Below are 18,062 nucleotides of genomic sequence, written 5' to 3'. Positions count from 1 at the left end.
TCAGTAGAATCTAAGAAAATGTTCCTTGAACATGAAAATTTTAAACTTACGGAAAACTGAGTTCAAAGTTAAAACATCCCTGTTGCATAATCTTCACTTGCTCCATCTCCAAAGGCATTCTCCAGGCTTATGGCACTTTTAACTTGTCTTGCTTTTCTGGCTAAAATCTTGATTGCACTGTCTACATTTCTGAAGCCAGCACAGCATCAACTGTCTGAGAATCAGCATGCAACCCTAACTTTTCAAGAACCTGATACTTGGTAATTTTCCCTGGGTTGTACATTGCCACTGCCTTGAAAATAGATTTCCTTTCTCTTCCTCTGCCCCCCCTCCCCCCTCCCCCCACTCACACCGCTAAACTACTGATACTGCCACAACACAAATTCAAAACAACTGCAATGTTTACAAACACACCAAGGATAACAAAATCCAAGATATATATAACAGAAGAACTCACATGCATGGCATCCACAATTATTGAAATCAACCTTTCTTTCGCCACGTATTAACATCCCACTGAAAAGTAGTAGCTTTGAAGTCACGAATGAAGTTTGACAGCTATGGAGTCATTTAAAGGTAAAAAATTAATAATTGATACGTATTGAACTGAGAATCACAATGCTAAAAAAAGATGTTCCACCTATTCAAATTATGCTGCATCCTTTTTAACCTCAAGAACTACAGCAAGAGTGCTCAAGAACATCACACTGCTTATGATCTCTACAAAAATTATCTTCACGGAAAAGTGTTACATGAACTTCGACAGTTATCCTTTAATGTGTGTTTTTGTGTGTTGATAATTGTATACTTCTTGCCACATTTTTTTCTATCGGCTGATGATGACATAGATATGTGTTGAAACCAGTCCCAAACATAATTAAACCTGTTGTGACATTAATTTGTGCAACAGTTTATCATTGTATTGAATAAGTGGGACATCTCTCTTTTTAGCATTGTGCTATGGAGTCGGCCATAATGCCATGCCCCTGTCTCAAGTAAATATAAAATACATAGCTAAAATTACTCCAGAGTTATGTTCAGGGTGTCATTTTGAAAATGAAGGATTAGAGAACAAATTAAGACAAAATACAAAATTTAAATTTTTTCACCCAAAATCTGATTCCATTTCCCCTTAAGAGAGGATGTTTGCCCAGTTCTGCTTGCTCTTTAAACAATAGTCACCGACACTACACAGTTAAAATGCTCCTTCGGAGATGTTGGTGGTTAATATGATGAAGCTTCGTATTTTAGTGTCATTTTGCGGCTCAACTGATGGAAGATGGTAATATGCATTTTGACTTGTTAGAGGAAGTTTCTCAAGTTTTTTCCAAAATTTAATGATGCAAATTGCATTTCTCATTTGACATTTACAGTATTACTTTATAAGAAACCCAACTTAACATTTTTTTGTGAATTTAATTTATAAGCAGAAATCTTATCTACAGTCTTGAATAATTTTAATAAAAGATATTGTGAATTATACTTTCCTGGATATGAATTTAATCATTGCTCTTACTCCTTTGTCTCCCTTCATAATAATAGGTGATGTCCTCACTCCATTACCATATGACTTGATTGACTTAAGATATGATTTGTGGGTTGCAGGCCATTTTAAAGATCAAGTTTGACATGGTTCTATAGGATATGCTTAATGATGATGACTTTACATTCTACATAGTACTTTTACTCTTTTACTCAATTTTTTTTTTTTTTTTTTTTTGAGATGCTGAGATGCCAGAATTTTGTCCCACAGGAGTTCTTTTTCTTGTCAGTCCACCAACACAAGGCTGATATATTTAAGTACTCTTATATCCACCACATTGATATCTGATTATTTATTAAAGTTACCTCCAAAAGTGCTATGTAGGTGTTTGTTTTCTTAGAATGTTTTAAAATGTTTGTTGTATAGCTGGTCTATTACACTGGATATTAATATCCTCTGGAAATTTGTGAGGAGAACATTGAAGTTGATTTGCACTAAAAAGCCTCCTGATTAAGTACAAAACAATATGAAATTATTTATTTCAGTTTATCATTATTCATTATTAAAATAAGTTAATAGCTTAAATGATGTCTTGAAGTCCTTAAAACTTTTAAAATACAATTGTATATCATCTGAAGTGTCCACCTCTATAGTGCTGTAAGCTGCTATCCGGTGGCCTAGTGTCAATTCCCAGTACTGCCACAAATTTAAGATTGGCAGGAGACTGATATACAGATTTTTTTTAAAAAAAGTACATAGAGGTCACTCCATCAGCATATACCTAAAAACAGCTGCAGCATTTCAGGTCAAGGGTATGCATTTACATTTTACATCTTTTGAAGTCAAATTTGCAACATTGGCTGTGAGATTAATTCTATATTTTTATATATATTTTTTTTATTAGTTAAGTTCTGCATTCATATATCTTAATTTTGTGTGGTTTGTTTAAGGGTTGCCGAGATGATCTCTTTGCTGCTGGAGGAATATCAAGCCAGGAACTACATAGCAGTGATAGCAACAGCACCGGCGATGTTGGCACTCAATCCAGCACTGGCATCTTCTCGTGGACACCACACTTTCAGAACAGTGCTTCAGATGCCTGAACTTACGAAGGTGAGGGAATCAGTGGGTGCAGTGGTGCACTTAAACAGATAAATTTCTCCTTCTCCACACTCTTAAATCGCAACAAACAGCCCCCTCAGCTATGGAAGACAATGCCATCATCATATCGGGAATTCTGTGAGAGTCTTAATAAACTGAAACCCAGAAAGGCACCTGGGCCAAACATTAGTCCAATGGAGTTGATTCAATGTGGAGGATTATCTTTAAGGGAAAGGTTGTCTTCAAGTACCTGGTGACCTTATGAATGCTACTACAATCACCATATTCTAGAGAGGTGTATGTGGCAACCATTGCAGTATATTCGTGCTATCCATAGTTGAGAAGCTTCTTGCAAGGATTGCGCTTAGCCATCTCCTCCAGGTTATCTCTGAGAAGATTCTTTGTGAGTCTCTGTGTGGATTACATGCCTTGATAGGCACAATTGACATAGTCTTCTGTGCCTGACAGCTCCAGGATAAATGCAGAGAATAGCAGCAACCTCTCTACGTAGTGTTTTTGATCTAGAAAAGGCCTGTGACTCGCGAGACCTGCTGTGTGGGCAGTGTTGAGATACTTTGGTTGCCCTGAATGCTTTGTTGGCCTGGTTCGAACACTCCATAATGGAATGTTTGGTCAGGTTCACCTTCAAAAGAACATCTTGGATGCTTTCCCTTTCACACATGGATTGAAGCAAGAGTGTGTACTTATCAGTGCTCTTTTCTTTGTACAAGTCTGGTATGCTTTGTGATATATCATGTACCAACACCTCTGGCACTCATTTAAGATATCAGCTTGACGAGACTTTGTTCACATCGCTTAACTTGTGTGATCATAGGATATAAACTTTATGGTTTTGATCCATATTGAATTTTGATCACAATAATAACTAAACCTATGTTGTAATGGTCTGCCTTTTCAATGCTATATTTTGGAATGTTTACATTACATTTTTAATCTAAGAACTGGTTCTGGCCTTGGCTGGCTATCATCAGCCGTAATACAAAACTGTTGATGCCTAACATCTAAGGTCATCGGCCCATACAAAACTGTACAAACGCATCTAATGACTTAAAAAAATGTATAAACATATGCAAATGACATTAAAAAATGTTAAAAACATCTGGGATGAACTACAGTATGTATACAACACGTAAAAAATATGATGAAATTAAAATACGGCTCTAAAATTCTTATACGCATTGCATCATGTTAAAATATCTTGAATATCGTATGCCGTCCTTGACTCAACCATTGACAATTTCCAACAGAGGAACTTTTCAGCATTATTCAAGATATTTTTAAACCTTTCCTTAGTGGACACCTCTCATAATGGACATCTTTTCATGGACCTAACGGTGTCTGCAGGAGAGAGATTTGACTGTATTTAGAAACGTATAAACATGAATGTTGTTTAAATACTTAGAAACTTGAAATCTGGAACTTATCTTAATGACGTTCTCTTTTCTCTCCATACTAGCACAGAATGCATTAAGTTGTTTCTTTTTCAAGCATATTACTGTTACCATATGTTTTCTTTTTCAGGTAGTTTATTACTCAAAATTAGTTTCGGCAGACTGAAGAAACTAATAGTTATAAATTAATTCACTTTTAGACTACTTTAAACCAAACACTCCAGGCAGTAAGGGCTGTGTAGGTGTAAACTTGCATTCGGGAGACAGTTGACTCAAACCCTACCACTGGAAGCTCTGTGGATGGTTTACTGAAGTTTCTCATTTGTTTATCAGAGAAATGCTGGGGCTGTGCCTTATTTAAGACCTTGGATGCTTTCCTCCCAATCCTAGCCCTTTCCTATCTCTGTGTGGGTGGAAAGATATCTGTGTTAGTGTACCTTTTTTTAATTCAGTCCATACATCTTCCTGTTTTCACTTTCTCCCTCTCTCTCCTCATCTTCTGTAACATACTTCTCACTAGCAGAAAAGGAAAAAAAAAAAAGGTGGGTGGGAGAAAAATCTATTACTTTTTCCATACCCTAGTGAGGTTGCAGGTGTGAACTGTGTCACGCATGTGAATTTGGTCTTGTTTGATTTTTTTGTTTCATTTTCATTTACTTTTGTCCATTGATGATTACTACATGAATGGTTTTGTTCAATGTATTTTCAAATATCCTTATCCGTCTATGCCCTTTCTGACATCAGCCCTATTTGGAAGGACGTATTCATTATTGCATGCTTGTATGGTGGTTAATGGTGTGATGTTTTATGTGTTGTGAAGAGGAGAGTGTTGGAACAGACACGAACATATACAAGTCCCATAGTCAGAGGAACTCGCCAGACACAATGTTAAAGTCCCTGATCTGGCCATGAATCAAACCCAGAACCCACCAAGTGTAACAACCCAATTTCCCAGAAACGTTACTCAGGGAAAGAGGGGTTGAAATAAGTGAACACGTGTTTCGGCTTATCCGTAGACACTCGACCATTTCCTAGAAAATGATTGTCGAAGTTTTCAACATGCTTTACGTTCCTATTATTGCGTAGCAAGTTCAACCAATGTGGTGACACAGTGGCTTTTGCTGCAGCTTCACAATTTTGCACCCCATATTCAAATCCTGATGATTTTTTTTGTTTCATTTTCATTTACTTTTGTCCATTGATGATTACTACATTAATGGTTTTGTTCAATGTATTTTCAAATGTCCTTATCCTTATGCGTCTATGTTCTGTCTGATGAATGAATTTTAAAACATCAATAAATGAATGAAACAACTTATTTGAAATTGTTTTTGGAAATAGGATCCATTTTGCATGGTTTGTCGCGAACTTATTGCCAAAATGTGAAATCTTCAGTTACATTAACGACATTTCTTTGCTGAGTGATATTCCCACCCAGAAATATAACTGTGGCGAACCTGTCTCCATGCAGTGCTCGTAGTGTGCGAAATTTGTATGTTTAGAATGTTTCTGCAATCAGTATCATTTAAGTGAATGTGCCGTATCTACCTGAAGCATTAATATAAGAATGAACTTACAAAACATTGTAATTCCTGGAAGAAGCACACATATAATAAATGCATAACATTTTTTGTGAAACCCAGTTGCAGTTTTACAATCAACATAACGCCCTTGTATCCACTAAATAAGAAACATTTGTGTAGTAATCGTCGATGGACATAAGTAGATATATGATGCGAAAAAGAGCATTAAATGGGATTTGTACACGGGGCGTAAAAGTGTGAAGCCATAGTTATAGCCACTGCACCACTGCGTCAATTAAATTTATTACATGCTAAAAGGCACATAAAACACATCGGAAACTTCAACTGAAGGGTCGGGGGAAAAAACCAGGTAAGTCACTTTGTCATCAAAATCGAGATATTGTTACAGTCCGCTTCAGAGTGATCATGCACATCTATTGAGAGGTCGGAAATGGAAAACAAGCAGGCGAGTCAGGAGAAATTAGCTCTCAAAGTTTCGTTGTTAGGGGAAAGAACTAGGGAAGTCGAGCACAAAATTAGCTTTTTCTCAAGTTGCATAAATATTGACTCTCCTGCTTTTTTCCCCTGACCCTTCAACTGTAATTTTCTTGGAAATAGTCATGTGTCTACTGATAAGCCAAAACATGTGTTCGCTTATTTCAACCCCTATTTCACTGATCAAAGTTTTGGGGAAATCGGGTTGTTACTGTGCACTTGGCGGGTTCCCCTCGTTAGCTGAAGATCTCGAATGCTGATCACTAACCGAAGAAGCCGGGCCAAACTCTCGTCAGCTTATCCCATATATTTCTAGACTAGCTGGAGCCACCCATGCTCATTTATCAAAGGTTTTATACACTTCTTGATACCTTGTAATTTTTCAAGTGTAAATTCCAACCTAGGATCGATTGGGATTAAAACTTCGACCAGCCGTGCAGAAAGCCAGCAACCAAGCCACTGGGCTAATCTTACCCCCTGAAATAAATTACCACTCGACTGTGCACTGATCAGATGAGTTACAGTGATATTCCAATTGCTCTTCAGTTAATTTAAACACCGTCTGTTGTGAAATTACTTTTAGCCATTTTCACATAACGTGATGACATATCAACTCACAAACAAACAAGCAAACAAACAAACAAAAATATAGTTAATCCTGTTTTCAATTTTTGTTTGCCTAATCCAAGTTAATACGTATAAGAAAGTAATTCAAATTTGCAGACAAAAGGACATTTTTAAATGATTAGTTTTGGGTATTGTTTGCATCTCTTACATACAAGGCAGGAGGACTTGTAGGACTATAGGTACGTAGAAGATTGAAAGCAGCATGACTGGAAGTTGGTTGGTGTCTTCCTAATTATAAATTGATAATGACTGTATAACATTATAGAATTTGTATTGCTGACTGTGTAAATGCATTTAGTTCTTAATATTAGTGGAGGTCTATTTGCTAAGTATAAATATTCTAGGTTACTAAATTCACTCTAATTGTTTCAATAAGATTTTCTAACTTGACATGTCATTGTGATTTTTTTTCTTTTACCATATTGACACTAGCTTTTGAGTTGAGGATGTTAGTACTTGTGCCAGTTTTCTTGTTAGCTAACTAAATTATCATACTGTGTTACGATAGTGCGTCCTATTTGACTATGAAAACTGCATTTCTTTTTTGAAGGAGAATTATTGTGGAAGTTACGGTGATAGATACATCTTTGTTCATGGCCTTCTTTTCGGTGCAAGGGGAGTGATTTATCAATTGGTGGCAAACATACTGTTTAGTTTAGGGATAAAGATAAAAACCTCTGTTCCTTAGTAGAAAATATATTTGCTGACTCTGTAGTGATTATTCAACAGCATATAATTATAATAATAATTATATAATAATAATAATAATAATAATAATAATAATAATAATAATAATAATAATAATAATAATAATAATAATACAGTAATATGGACATGTTAACTTGTGTCTTTGGCATCTTAACAAGCAGCAACATTTTGCAATAAATGTTTTATTTCTCATTGAAATGATTTAACACATTATTGAAATAATACTAAAAGCTCATGAAGTTGAATGAACAAACATTAGATCCTCCATGTAAATTTCATTAATCATCAACAGATATTCTGTTTGAGACAAATCATACTTTGATGACAAATTTCAGATGGACAGGCTGAATATCCTGAAAAACTTGGTCACTGAGCGAGATGTTTTGATGGATAAATCTGCTGACTTAGAAAGTATTGCCCATAAATGTGAAGGCTACATGGTGCAGGATTTGGTGGATCTTTATGACAAGGCTATGTTTGAAGCCTGGAAAAGAGCAGGTAAATTAAAGAGTAGGTTTAGAATTGCAAATTGATGTCAGGGTTTGTGATACCTACTGAATGTTACTGAATAATGCAATATTATCATGAAAACAGATTACAGGAGTTGCAGAAGTGGAACAAAGTTACTTTGTTATATAAGTGAACCTTTGGCAGAAAGGACTTCCATTTGCTACAGAGGTTCTGCTTGTCCATACTGGATTTTTTATTTATTTTAGTTGTTTTCCTGAAAGTCCATCCATTCACATATGTGTCTGTTTTTATGATAGATTGTACTTTTCAGCATTCAGTTCACATTGTTAATGAAATTATTTATAATCTAATAAATTGTTACCTAATGTTTGATTTTCAAGTATTTTTGAGCTGCCCCTTATTTTTGTGAAAAATCCCTTATTTTTTAGGTAAACATCCCTTATATCTTATATCAGAAAGTGGCAACCCTAACCAAGGTACCTCCCTGGTCCCTATTTTGTAATTAGCGTTGTGGGCTTATGTTGTTTCACTCTGTTTTAAGCCATAGACACTTATCCCTTGATGAAACTCAGAAGTAGAAGCACATCAGAAGCTGTGGAAAAAATAGAACCTCTGGGCGAATTGGCCGTGCAGTTAGGGTTGTGCATCCGTGAGTTTGCATCCGGGAGATAGTGGGTTCGAACCCCACTGTCGGCAGCCCTGAAGATGGTTTTCCGTGGTTTCCCATTTTCACACCAGACAATTACCTTAATTAAGGCCCTGGCCACTTCCTTCCCTGTCCTAGCCCTTTCCTATCCCATCGTCGCCATAAGACCTGTTTGTGTTGGTGCGATGTAAAGAATTTAGTAAAAATAATAGAACCAGAGGAACTGGAATTTATAAGGAGCGAGCCCATTTATGAAGATACTTGTGTTCGGAGATGTTGAGTTTGTCCTTATCCTTTCCTGATTTCGCAAGTGTCCTTGTCTCTACCCACACTAACCTATAATTATCCATTGTGTATGTTCCTAGCCCCCTTTTCTGTCTTTGATGTATATTAATGTACTATGGAAATATTTTTTTATTAAGCCTGGAAAAGAGCACACTACGCTCTATAGTCATAGTCTGTTATTCTCCTTAGCTATCTTGGCTCATTTTTCCACATCACATTAACCCACTAATTTAAACTGATTCATCTGCAATGTTTTTCATTCAGTCCATACATCTTCCTTCTATTTTTCACTCCCTCTCTATCGTCATCTTCTGTAACATACTTTTCAGAAATTTAATTTCTTCTCCCTCTTTCTCTTCATCATCTGTAATATACTTCTCAGAAATTTAATTTCTGCTGCTTGTATTCAACTTTCCTCCTTTCACTGCGACCAAGTTTCAGCTACATGTGTCATATGTGCTGGTATGTATTAAGCCTTGTAAATCTAGTTTTAATTGTTTTATCTTCATTCTAAAGTAGATTCCATGCTCTGTGACAGAAAACACTCCAGTAACATCAACCTAACACAATCCCTGTTGCATCAAAGTCATTATACAAATGGTATAAACCTCTTATTCTCTTAGCCTAAGCATTCTTATGAGCTCTGAATACAGTACCTACTAGCCCTCCCATTCTAGGACCCATTTTTACCCGTGATAGCTGTCTGCCTCGTGACTAATTATGGAAGATTTCCAGAAAAAATGGAAATTCTGCAATGGAATTTTTCTTCAAAAATGGTATTGAAAGTAAATAAAATATGATGGATAAGGATATAAAAGGATATAAATCATACTTTAACATTCAAGGGCATGCCATCTTTTCTTTCGTTAAATCAAAATGAATTGGAAGGGATATTTGTAGCTATGACGAATGGTATCATGTCAGAACTTAGAATAATGAATGATAGAATAATGAATGAAATTAACCCATACATTCAAAATCATTGAACAGAACATCTGGATTATTAATAATAAGAAGGCAATACTTTTTTTTTTAAATGTACAATCCTCCAAACAACAAAAACTGAGACAAAATAAAAAGATACCTTCACCTTCTTGAAGTTTTAGTAGATACTGTCCTTACATGGAATATCAGTGCAATTTTCCCAGTTTTGAGCTACAGTTACACAAATCTGTCAGGGAGATTGGTACTCGCCTTGTAGCTATATTTATTTTCCATCTGTTTTGAATTCCAGTTAAATATTCCTTTTCGAGATCGTCCAGTTACTGGTCTGGTTATCCTCTCGCTGGTAGATAACAACTTTATGAAGTTGATTAATCTTGGCAGCGTTACAATTAATTTTGAGTACATACCCATACATGTCCCATTTTTTTTTTTTTTTTGCAGTAATGAGATAGTTAGTGAATCTAATAACCCATATCAGAACAGAGTTTATCTCAAGAACTCTTTAACTGGTTTGAAAGTAATAATTATCTCATGCCATGCTGGGAAAGTTTGATTGAGTACATGTTTGAATCTGAATGTTTTTCATTCTCATTTTTATGGTGTTATTCAGTTTCAGAGGAGAAGACTTCCCTAACTGTCCTGGAAAACAAAGATTTTGAGCATGCTCTTGAATGCATGACTCCATTGTCTCTTCAAGGTGTAGAATTATTTCATGACTCAACTCGCTCATGGCAAGATGTAGGAGGGCTGGAGAAGGTGAAGGAAACATTAATAGAACTTTTGATGTGGCCATCGCAGGTAAGAACGTTATGAGCATGCTGAACTACTGATAGAAGAAAGATCATCTCTCTCTATGTTTAATTCTTACGCTTATATTAACTTCCACAGTACCCAGAACTGTATGCTCAGTCACCTCTACGTCAACAAAGCGGAATCCTGCTATATGGAGCTCCAGGTACTGGAAAGACCTTGTTAGCAGGTGCGGTGGCTCATGAATGTAAACTCAATTTTATTAGTGTCAAGGTGAGATTGACTAGATTTATTTTTATCTTTTTCTTTGGTGTCTAGTTTTCGTTGAACTTTTAAAAAATTATTTTATGCTAATTTTAGGGTCCTGAACTTCTGTCGAAATATATTGGTGCGAGTGAGGAATCTGTGAGAAATATATTTCAAAAGTAAGTTATCCACTTTGTTTGGTACTGGAGCTTTATTAGTTTTCTTAATAACTTCACTTACACTAACAGCAATTCCTTCCAATGTGACATATGGAACAGAGTGAGCATATATTGAGTACCTCATAAGTGTAATTTAATTAGTTTCAGAATTTCCATAGTAATGGTTATACTGGAATAGATATTTTATATTCATTTACACCATATTTCCTTTAAAGTAGCATCTTACAAATGAGGTATAATATGAATATGCACATTATATACACTGCCTGACAAGAAAAGTTGAGCACCCAGAAGGATTGGTCCAATATTATCCCATTTTGGTATACATACGTGGAACTGCCAACAGCCTTGTCTCTTTCATCCGATATTGTAATCAGTTCAATAAAGGCACAATTCTTTCAGCATATGTAGTTTCATTCACTTTCAACCACTCCTTCTGGGTGCTTAACCCATTGAGCCCTGCATATTTGTTGGCTTGAAACTGCGTTGGGGCTGGGATTATTTTGGAGGAAATACAGTGTTACTTCATATCATGAGAAATTTCTAACCTACAAGACTATTAAATATTTAAATATACATGAAAATAAATGGATTTCATACCACAAACTGCGGAACAAGGGATAGATTAAAAACATTTTTTTTTTATCGGCATCATGGGTCTGTACTCAGTCCGCCTGCTGAGCTGTAACACAGTCTTCTCCTTTCACTTTCTCTTCGATTTCCACATCTGTTTGTTCTTCAGAAGCATTGCTTGCACTATTAATAATATTACTACTAATTTCACTGAAAAAAAAAATGACATTCTTAATCATCATTACTTTCTAAAAGGGGTTATATATCGGTAAATTTCAATTCTTCACTGGCAGCCATCTTGTTTACAAGCGGATATCAAAGTCTAGAGATAGCCCACTTCAAAGTAATATTACCAAGCACACTATCAATATATATTAGCAAAGAGCATATAACATTGCAAAGAAAGTCACTACACAAATCACAAATGCAACTCACTCTGCCATCTCTTGAGGAGAAGTTGAATTACGTAGTAAAGTGAGACAACGGAACAGTTCCGTGGTCCGGCATTTGGTCCACCAAGATGAAGCACGGAACGGTTCCGTGGCTCGGGCCCAATGAGTTAGTTTTTTGTCAGGCAGTGTAGTATGAGCAGTGTGTAGGGAACCATTACTGGAAAATATTTTTCATTTCTTGTTTTAGTACTTTCTATTAAAATTTATAACATTTTCTAGTTGACTGAACCAGCTTTAAGAACAGCTGGCTCTTTCTACTAGTTTTCCTGGTGGGTATTATAACCTAAGGAAGTTGCATTTTTTGAACTACATATCTTATGAATGATAAAATTGAGAACAATATTAGCAATCTTTTGTTTACCTGAATTGTTTAGATGGAGGCCATGTTTTGTGTAACAGTGTCTCTCGAAACTGCTGCATTCAATAAGCTGAGTATTACGAAAATGTTTACAAATTTTAAAAATATCTGTATTAACTTTATCCACTTCAATATTCACACACGAGTCTCTACTCAAATCATGCCTTTGGGGCATGTTCACTACAAAGATGTTAGTGTGAGTCAGCTTCCCTAGTGTATATTTAAGTTGTGACCTTACATTCTTGGCGTCGTCGTGAGCTACGTCGTTCGTACTGCTGATGATAAGCACTGCATCGCCGCTCCTGAAGGTCCTAGTTGCTTCTTCTACGTTTTCCAGGACATTGCTGATAGAAGCTCCTGGATATACTTCTCTGGTTGGTGCTATATTCTTGTCGTTTATCACTCCCGCAATTCCCCTTCCTTGGCTATCACCAAACACAGCTACCTTTGCTGATTTAGGCCCAGCTGGGTCTTGATTCTGAAATCTAGACCTGAAATCTGGGGGGGGAGTTCTTTTGACACTCCATGTCATATGATGTCAAAATATAAAAGGCCTCTGGTGACATTTAGTATTTACCTGACAAAATTAATTAAAACTCAGCAAAAGGTCATCCAAAAAAGAGTTCTGGTTTGTCATCTGGTGGTAGAAAAAGGATAATCAAAATTGACACCCATGGACCTAAATGGTTGTATCAAAATGCCTGTACATAGTAGCTGAAACCGTACAATTATTATTATTATTATTATTATTATTATTATTATTATTATTATTATTATTATTAATATTATTTTTACTATTATATTAAGCCTCCGTGGCGCAGGCGGCAGCGCGCCGGTCTCTCACCGCTAGGTTCCATGGTTCAAATCCCGGTCAGTCCATGTGAGATTTGTGCTGGACAAAGCAGAGGTGGGACAGGTTTTTCTTCGGGTACTCTGGTTTTCCCTGTCATATTTCATTCCAGCAACACTCTCCACTATCATTTCATTTCATCTGTCATTCATTAATCACTGCCTCAGAGGAGTGTGACAGGCTTCGGCTGCCGGCACAATTCCTACCCTTGTCGCTAGATGGGGGCTTCATTCCATTCCTGACCTGGTTGAATGACTGGAAACAGGCTGTGGATTTTCATTTTCATTATTACTTACTGCATGGATAAATATATGGTCTCTAAAGGTAACAGCTGAAACCAGGGTTGAATTTTTGACTAGTATAACAAACTTCGCTTCATTATAGTTGGGTAAAATGAGGACAGTGTTGCCTATGTAGTTATCAATTAGATGAAGTGTCTTATTCTGTTTGAATATTAAAAGTCTCTTAAAATTATCATGCTAATTTGTGGTATATTCAGTTTAATATACTAATATTTGATGTGTTCTTATATATTTGTCGGAATCTTTTTCAGGGCCCAGAGTGCAAAACCTTCCATACTGTTCTTTGATGAATTTGAAAGTCTTGCTCCAAGGTGAGTTTTTTTATTTTTATTTTTTTTAAGACAAACCTATAGCTGTAGCATTAACCAAGTTTTCGTGATATTTAATAAAATGCAGGACATAAGGTGTCGTTAATCTATATATATAAAGTAACTTGTCCTGACTGACTGACTGATTCATCATTGCCGAGCCAAAACTACTGGGCATAATGAAACGAAATTTTGGGGATACATTCATATTAAGATATAGGTGCTCGCTAAGAGAGGATTTTTGGATATTCCATCGCTAAGGGGGTGTAAAGGGGGGTGAAATTTTAAAATGATTGTATCTGTATCTCAAAACTTTAATAGTTTACAGATGTAAAAATTAGTATTTAGAATCGTCTTTGAAAATAAGGAAACGCATATTTTTTTGTTTTCAGAAAATCCCAATAGGAGGGGTGAAAAAGGGTGATAAAGGGGTTTGAATGCCTTTAATCAGGATACTGGTACTTATATCTCAGAAAATGATCATATTACAGACCTGAAAATTTGTACTTTTGATTTCTTTTATAAATAAAGAGACACGTATTTTTTTAATTTTTGGAAAATCCAATTAATGGGAGGGTGAAAACGGGGGTGAATTTTTACAATGAGTGTATCTATATCTCAAAACGTTGAAAGTTTACACATGTAAAAATTGGTATTTAGAATCTTCATTAAAAATAAAGAAACATGTTGTACCGTTTTCATCGTCCTGATAACAGAATAAATGATGTCATACGGCGTTAAAATTTGCCATGCACGGTAATGAGATCACAGAGATTATGTAATTGAGCCATACATCTAAAAGTATTAAGTTAAATAGGCCGTGATTTCAGAATATATAATACGGACGCATAAAATCAAGGAGGCCATGAATGTGACGGCAAAGATGTTCATTTGGCGAATCAAGTTTGCCTAGGTCACGAAATTAGACATAAAGATATAAAGGATCCATGCGGCCGTGATAAAAAATAATAGAAAGTTTTTAAAATTGTTAAAAAAAGAAGTGAGTGAACAATAAAAAAAAATTTACGCAAAACTTCGAAGCAAGTTCATCCACGAAGAAAATAGTCATCGCGTAAAGAAGAAGGGAGATATATATACAGAGCAAGAGCTAAAGATCCAGCACATTGAAGAATTTTTAAAGTTACGCTCATATCCAACCTAATATCGAGGCGGAAAAGCAGAAGAAATTGAATAATATTTGGACAGGAGTCGGAATACAAACTGAAGGTCATCGCGAAATACCAAAACAAATTAGTCTTCTCATATGCTGATTGAATGAAAAATTAAGAGCTAATTTGATAATTTACTTGTTAAAGTCTGTTACGAGAAATTGACATTGAATTTCTGCTATAATAACCTGATACAAAACTATAATCTAGCTTCTTTGTAGTACATTTTGAAGGCTATGGTCGTGACATTAATTACGATGCTGGAAATGTTTCTTTCACATCTGACTAACAGCTACAACATGAGAGGCTAAATCGGAGATGGGGCCGACTTTCTGACGTAGACCGCCCAGCTGTTCCTGCTAGCCCGAGTCTTGAGACTACCGCCTGATGATGACGTAACGGATGTTGGAGACTATCTACGCAGCCCTAAGATGACAACATCGGAGCCTAACCCAGTCATCTAACATCGGCAGTCGCGAGTTAAGTTCCAAAGAATTATTTTATAATCTTGAAATTTATGTGTCGTAGACGTAGTATATAAATACTTGCAGTAAACATTGGTATGTAGCTTGTTATGAAGTTCTTCGTGATGAAATCTCAATCGATACTATCTTTGCAATGAGGTTATCCTAGTTGATTTATCATTATGGGAGTAGGTATTCTTCGAGTGTATATAATCAATGTCATGATATAGGAATGCTTAAAGTTAAACAAGGAGAGATTTCAAATGATGTTTTCAACCATTATGGAAATGAAACGACGTACACAATGTGATATATTCCAGACGTAACGTTTTAAAGAAGATAATTAACTTTTGAATTGCTTAGACTTGGTTACTATTACGACGCGACTACATGTGAGTAAATATTAACTTATTTTGTTTATAGATGTGTTTCCTTTACAGAATAACGTGATCATGTGTATTACAAGTCAAACTTAACCCAGAAATGCACCGCTGTAGTATATTAACGATATGTTAAGATGATTTGCCGCCTAGATGGAAATGATTAATGTTTATGTAGGAAAGTAAGGATTTGAGCGACTTGCTGATGTGGTTTTACGTATAATTATTCGTTGAGATATATTTATGGTAATGAATGACGCGGTATTATAATATTTAATATTGGTATATGGAGAGATAAATATACTTATGAATTTTTGGTAGTAAATACGATGTGATACTAACCAATAATGTTATTTAACGTATGCGGCATGGCTTAAAAATAGTAATGCAAGATATGTTGGGTTAATGATACATGTATACAATGAAATACGTCGCAGAATTCGTATGTTGGTTACTGTAAACTGTCTTCTGATTAAATCTCCTAATAAGGAATAAATAAGGGTAAACTTGTTGCCTTCATGGAGAATATGTCAGCGTTGTAATGAATGTTATCTGATATTTGGTCTCAAGGATATATTTTAATGGATAAAGCGACTTCATAATTTGAATCTCTACCACAGTTAAATAAATAATGTTACTAAATACATTCCTACGAATTTTATGGTACTTGAGTGGACATAGGTGCAACCATAAATCATGATAGGTATAATTTCTGATAGAACTACGATAATAACTGAACATTATACGATACCTACATTTAATTTTAGGATGTAATATGATTATTTTTACCAAATGACATGGTCAAACTAACCAATATTTTTCATTTAATGATCGATATATGTTTGAAATAGCCATTTTGAGCTATTATATACTTGGAACTTACTTGCAACTGCTGGCGTTACGATTTTGGAAGATATGCATTTGTTTAGTGACAAAATATGAATTCAATATCAACGAAAATAAGCATTTTTTAATAAAAACAAGAGCCGAGGGACTCTAATTAAACATATTTATTATGCAATTTCCTAAGGCTTAGGGACTTGGATTTTTTTAACCAATATTAATTTATCTGCTTACCAATTGATTGTCGTTATTAATATGAGATACTTAATTTCAAAGAATATTTGACTACATCCTCATCAAATATGACTGATACCTACGATTTATGTGATTATGAGAATTTTTCTTTGTTTTTATGATGCGGATAACAAGTATTTAGCAAGAGGATTAATTGAATCAGATCGTAGATAGTTTAGGTTTATATTTTTCAACAGAAAAAAGAGAAAGGTGATTGATGTAAATGACTGTTATCATATTTTCTTTTATGATTCTAGAATCATGAATAAAATTGTAGATTTATACAATTTAGAGGTTATAATTGAAAATAGGCTGATATAATTATGGCAGATAAGATGATTTTGAATTAATTAAAAAAAATTTTTTTTTTCTTTCTCGAATGAATGGACATGGACAACTTAACATCGATTCCGACGGATGGATGGTATCGCTGGTAATTTATTAAAAGGAAATGCGGTTTCCCAGTTGACCTCACGTAAAAAATACCATTCACAGATGCATTTTAATTATCCCTGAGAGGTGTCGCGTGGCAATTTAGGAACTATTTTGATGACAAATGTGACATGTGAAATGAAGATTGCGGCGTTGCTTAATGTTTTTTTTTTTAATGGCGCGGTCACTGATTTATTCATTGATTGATAGAAGCAAGTATAGCTACCGACACTAAGCATCGTTTTCATAAATGCATTGATCCATTCTACTGATCCGAAGAGATGATAGTCGGAGGAGGGGAAAATAGCCGGAGCATTCGATAGGTCGCCCATGATGGTGCAAGAAAATTATTCCCCGCAGGATGGTGCAACGTATTTTTTGGTTTTCAGAAAATCCCATTAGTAGGGGTGAAAACGGGGAAAAAACTGGTTGAATGCCTTTCAAGAGGATACTTATATCTCAGAAACTTAAGCTATTACAGACCTGGAAATTGGTGTTTGGGATCTCCTTTAAAAATAAAGAAACACATATTTTTTGTTTTTGGAAAATCCAATTAATGGGGGGGGGGGGTGAAAAAGGGGTGGATTTTTAAAATGAGTGTATCTATATCTCAAAACTTTTAAAATTTATAGATGTAAAAATTGGTATTTAGAATCTCCCTCAGAAATAAAGATACACGTACTTTTTTGTTTTCGGAAAATCCTTATACTGTAATTAGGGTGGAAAAGGGTGAAAAATGGGTTGACTGCCTTTAATGAGGCTACTTTTATTTCAGAACCTGAAGATATTACAGACCTGAAAATTGGTATTTGGGATCTACTTTAAA

General features: G+C 35.3%; 1 protein-coding gene across 1 annotated transcript in view; it reads left to right on the top strand.

Moving 5' to 3' along the window:
- The window catches only part of Pex1 (peroxin 1), a 288,016-nt gene that overhangs the window by 150,411 nt on the left and 119,543 nt on the right, over nucleotides 1–18,062 (top strand). Inside the window, exons 9-14 of the mRNA XM_067136460.2 lie at nucleotides 2,434–2,596; nucleotides 7,685–7,847; nucleotides 10,307–10,494; nucleotides 10,585–10,719; nucleotides 10,807–10,871; nucleotides 13,658–13,717. Coding sequence (XP_066992561.2) covers nucleotides 2,434–2,596; nucleotides 7,685–7,847; nucleotides 10,307–10,494; nucleotides 10,585–10,719; nucleotides 10,807–10,871; nucleotides 13,658–13,717 — 774 coding nt within the window. The remainder of the gene's footprint in view (nucleotides 1–2,433; nucleotides 2,597–7,684; nucleotides 7,848–10,306; nucleotides 10,495–10,584; nucleotides 10,720–10,806; nucleotides 10,872–13,657; nucleotides 13,718–18,062) is intronic.

This window comes from Anabrus simplex, chromosome 1 (genome assembly GCF_040414725.1).
Source record: "Anabrus simplex isolate iqAnaSimp1 chromosome 1, ASM4041472v1, whole genome shotgun sequence".
NCBI lineage: Eukaryota > Metazoa > Arthropoda > Insecta > Orthoptera > Tettigoniidae > Anabrus > Anabrus simplex.
This window is presented reverse-complemented; position numbering and strand designations above follow the sequence as displayed.